Source organism: Dipteris shenzhenensis, chromosome 29, assembly GCF_047967505.1.
Source record: "Dipteris shenzhenensis isolate YYH24624 ecotype China chromosome 29, Dip_SZ_1.0, whole genome shotgun sequence".
Taxonomy (NCBI): domain Eukaryota; kingdom Viridiplantae; phylum Streptophyta; class Polypodiopsida; order Gleicheniales; family Dipteridaceae; genus Dipteris; species Dipteris shenzhenensis.
The window spans coordinates 9271988-9276511 of record NC_141624.1 but is presented as its reverse complement, the minus strand read 5'-3'; the positions used below and the strand labels follow the sequence as shown (position 1 = coordinate 9276511).

Sequence of the window (4524 nt, the reverse complement as noted above, 5' to 3'; positions counted from 1 at the left end):
GAAAACTTTTTGCCATATCTCCGTCAGTCGAGTCTCCCTTCACCTCATCGAGTACCTTGCCATTCGCATACATATACACTAATTTCTCTGTTCAGTCCATTTGTCAGCGATCCTTGATGATTGAGTGTATGAACTTGTAGTTGTGCCAATTGCATGCACTAGAGGAGTTACATGCCGATTGCTAGATAACTTTCAAGGCTAATGTTTGCAAGTGAGGTGTCAATGCTCTAGAAATTTTCCCCCATCTCCATGTAGTCATGTTCTTTGCAATTGTTTTATCTTGACATTTGCAAATAATCCTTCCTTGTTCCAAAAGAAGGATAACTCTTAGAGGATTGTTGCGTACTCATTATTGTCCTCAAAGAAAGAAGACAACAACTCATGCCAAGATTATGAAACCTTTGCATCAATTTCAAGGTAATATTCCCACCATTGAGGATCCAATAAAATGGCTAGCATACTAGTGCAATGAGTTGTGAGATTGAGTCCACCATTTATGGATGAATTTCATAAGTGGTTGAAATTTTCCCAATTGTGCCCCTTCCTTTAGTACGTCATGTTTAGCAGTCCATCAAGCCATGTAGGCATCTCTAGTACTTGCTCCTTTGATATCTAATTTATGAACGGCATGCCATATGGTCTTCATTGCCTCCACTACATCTGAAATCCTCTTCCAAAAGCTAGGGGAAATGGATAGAATTTTGAAAGCTCATTATACTCCATGCAAAAGTTAGCCATGTGATTTTCGGCTATCCACAATGATGCCTTTGCATTGTAAAACCTTGCCAGTAAGAACATCCTGCAACTTCAACAAGCAAGGTAATGTAATATAGTATGTACCAAAGCATGTATCGCCAAGCTTCAAAAGTTTCATTCTATTCAATGGAACTTTGTGGTTTCTAAATATGCCCAATAATCTTTCATGATTAAGAAAACACATTGCCATCTTTTGGCCCTCGTCAATGGCAAGCTTGAAGAATTGTGTCTTACAGTCGTTGTACCAATCCTCGAGTATTAGGTTGAGACAATGTCAAGAGCATGGTGAGGCTCAAATCATTGGATATATTCTATTTATTATCTTTCTAGCTTTTCTACAAGTTTGTGCATTGTTTGTGATGACTTGAATCACATTTTGCAGCCCCAACTCTCTTTCACCAAATATGATCTTGTTGTATGATGTATGCTTTAGAAATATTTGCACATATAACATTATTGATAAGAACAATGCAATCATAGGCCGCAATGGCTTTTTTGTCTTTATTTAGCGATTATTTTATTAGAAATGATTTTAAAGAAAGAAAGATATTCCCACTTTGTTCTTAGACTAGGCGCTTAGGACTTATTCTATGCGAGTAGCCGAGTTATATTAAGGGGAGCTCACAGCCACGAAAAGACCAAATTACAAAAGTGGGAGGGCCACTATGCCTCTAGCCTATATTGAGTAGCATCCTCATTACAATTTAATAAGGAGAGAGCTAACATCCAAGAGACATATACTAACAAGATCTTCTTGCTGATCATCACCCCCAAATCTACTGAAACACTCTTTAAAAGTGCCATGATCGCCCATTCTGTAAATTTGGTGCCCACGTCCTTATCAACATGTGCGATACAAGTCCTCCACACTGCTAGCAAAATTGCCACCATGCTGCCAATGTCGAGGTAAGTTCCATAGCGTCGCTAGCCTCCGATTAGAACCAAGACAAAGTCGTCCCATTAAAGTTAGTCATTTTCTACTTGCCTCGACCACATATCCCCCCTGTAAGTGGGCACAATGACAGTCACCCCAACCATTTCGCGAACCGACCGGAAGCCATTGCTGAATTGTCTTCCACACCAAGAGCCCGCCAAGCACCCCTTCAAATATCCCTTAACCGGGCTTTCAACCAAACGGAGCTTTCCACTTAGCATTCTTACGACCATTAATGTCTTATGGATGAATTGCTCGCCATGGGTGGAAAGCTATGCTGCGTCTTCGTGATTTGATCTTCGTTTCCATACCTTTGAGGACCCAGTATGCGGTTCTGTACGATGCAAACTTACAGTGCTTTGTGATGACTGCAGATTGCTTAAAAGCCTTGCACAAGTAGTATGGCACCAGTTTCGGGAGGAAAACCGTGGTGATCCGCATGCTGCAAATCGCGATTGCTAATCGCAATTCTACGATACGTGTGCCATAGGGGACGGATCTGCAGGGTGGCAGGTTGGCCGCGAGCGTGAATTGATCGTTGCCGCTTAAGCCTCCTCTTTCTGAAGGAACCAAAGCTCGAGGTGCACGTGCGCAAATCTTAATGCAGGCTTCCTGCCACGAAAACAAGCCAGGATATTATGGCAGATAGAGTATAGGATCCCGCTATCGGCAGAGATATGGATGTACAAGCTGCAAGGGAAATGAACACGCTAGGCCGACAGGTTACCAGTCGGCCGTAAGGCCGCCATGAGCAAGCATATCTCCTCTTGGTAGAACAAATAGTAGTCCTTTTCCCATTTCATCCAGTTTTCCTGATCCTGCCGCGCTTCCTGACCCCTCAAATCGTGCAAGCGTTTCCTTAACACCATCATGTTTGCTTCAACATTATTGGAGTAGCCACTTCCGTCCAAATGCTGAGGATGTTGAGCACTAGCAGCGCCTTGCTGCCTTCCGGTTAATTCCTGCAGGTGTTTCCTCGACACCATCATACTCGCATCAACAGTATCCGCGTACTCATCTGCACAAAACCAAGACAGATGTCTGTTGAGCGTCTCAAAGAAGAAGGATCAGTAGCTGCTTCAACTTTTTCCTCTAAAGCTCCCTACAGCAACGAAAGTAGTGCTAACCTCCGTCGAAATTGTGATGTATGCAGCAGGAGGGCGTGGGGAGACCTCCAGCATGTCGTCTTCTGGAGCAGGCAATCCGGAGAGGAGGCAGGGAGGATCGAAAGGCAGGTGGTGGCAGGCAAGCGTCAACTTCGACTTAACAATTCTTTTACGACCATTAATGCCTTCGAGATGAATAGTGGAATTGACGGGATTCCTGTTTGACATGGGCGGGAAAGCTATGCCTCTGAGGACCCCAGTACGCGGTTCTGTACAACACAAACTCTGTTGTTCTTTGCAGATTGCTTAAAAGCCTTGCCCAAGTACTGTGGCACCAGTTTCGGGAGGAAAACCGGCGATTCGCGATTGGCTAAGCGCACGTCTACTATGGGGACGGGTCGAAGTGCAAGTCCGCAAACGTCAGCCGGAATGCATGCTTGCTGCCAGGGAAATAAGCCAGGACATGATGGTAGATAGAATATAAACTCCTGCTATTGGTAAAGATATCGATGTACAAGCTGCAAGGGATATGAACACGCTAGGCCGACAGCTTAGCAGTTGTTGCTGTAAAGCCGCCACGAGCCAGCATATCTCCTCTTGATAGAACAAATAGTAGTCCTTTTCCCATTTCATCCAGTTCTCCTGACCCTGACGCGCTTCCTGAGGTCCCAAATCGTGCAAGCGTTTCCTTAACACCATCATGTTTGCGTCAACAATATTGGACTGTTCACCTCCATCCAAATGCTGAGGATATTGAGCACTCGCAGCGCCTTGCTGTCTTCCGCTCAATTCCTGCAGGCGTTTTCTCAACAGCATCATACTGGCATCAACATCATCCCCGTACTCATCTGCACAAAACCCAGACAGACGTCTGTTGAGTGTCTCAAAGAGGTACTTGATCTAAAGCTCCCTAGAGCAACGATAGTAGTGCTAACCTCCACCGACATTATGACGAATGGAGCAGGAGGGCGTGGGGACTCTTCCAGCACGGCGTCTTGTGGAGCAGGCAAAGCAAAGAGGACGCAAGGAGACTCGAAAGGCAGGTGGTGGCAGGGAGGACAAGCGTGGGGAAGGGAAGAAAAGGCAAGGGAGGGCCATGAGAAGTGAGGCGAAGATGGTTGGGTAGGTGAGGAAGTAAGAGAAGCGAGGCAAGAAGCAAAGAAAGGATGGCAAGAGGGGTATGGAAGGGCGAATTTATCGAACTAAGGCATCCTGGATCATATCGAACCAACTTTGCAACGTAGCCCAGATGTTATCGAACGAACTTGCAACGCTGCTTCGACTTGCTTTCATCTTTGACCATTGACCACTTATTGTCATCTCACCCCCTCGTGCCACGTGGAGCCCTCCCGCTCGATCTGATTTCTTTACAAATGGGTTTCCTACTTAGTGATGGCTTGCTATTTATTTGCATACCTTCGAGTGTGAGAGAAGCTATGATTATTCCACGTGTTGGGTGTTTTAAGAGGGGCACCATTAAAAATTGGATGGAGTGTATTTGTATGCATTTAAGGAGAGAGCCACTTTGGCATCGCATGCAATAAGCTTGTTCAGGTCATTTGCAAAAGAAGTCGTTATTTATGTTATTAATAAGTAAAAATGTAATGGTCATTGTACGACTTCTTTGAAAATGTTAAGAATTCTTAATGAGATTGATTTAAAATATCAGTCATGGTTTTTCGATGATCTCGTCTTAATATGAAAATCACATTAGTGAAAAACCTGAAA

At 44.4% G+C, this 4524-nt stretch overlaps 1 protein-coding gene across 1 annotated transcript; it reads right to left on the bottom strand.

Annotated features, from left to right (window-relative positions):
- Positions 1 to 1531: 1531 nt before the first annotated feature.
- Positions 1532 to 3894, bottom strand: LOC147882406 (uncharacterized). The gene is made up of 2 exons (XM_087401093.1): positions 3732 to 3894; positions 1532 to 2708 (listed from the first exon to the last, which is right to left on the bottom strand). The coding sequence occupies exons 1-2, from the start codon at positions 3892 to 3894 to the stop codon at positions 2401 to 2403; spliced, it is 471 nt and encodes a 156-aa protein (XP_087257219.1). The 3' UTR covers positions 1532 to 2400.
- Between the last annotated feature and the right edge of the window lie 630 nt (positions 3895 to 4524).

Coding starts and splice junctions, on each gene's coding strand:
- LOC147882406 (XM_087401093.1), bottom strand. CDS start 3,894: ATGGCCCTCCCTTGCCTTTTCTTCCCTTCCCCACGCTTGTCCTCCCTG. Junction 2,709..3,731: donor TCGTCATAATGTCGGTGGAG/GTTAGCACTACT, acceptor GGTTTTGTGCAG/ATGAGTACGCGGATACTGTT.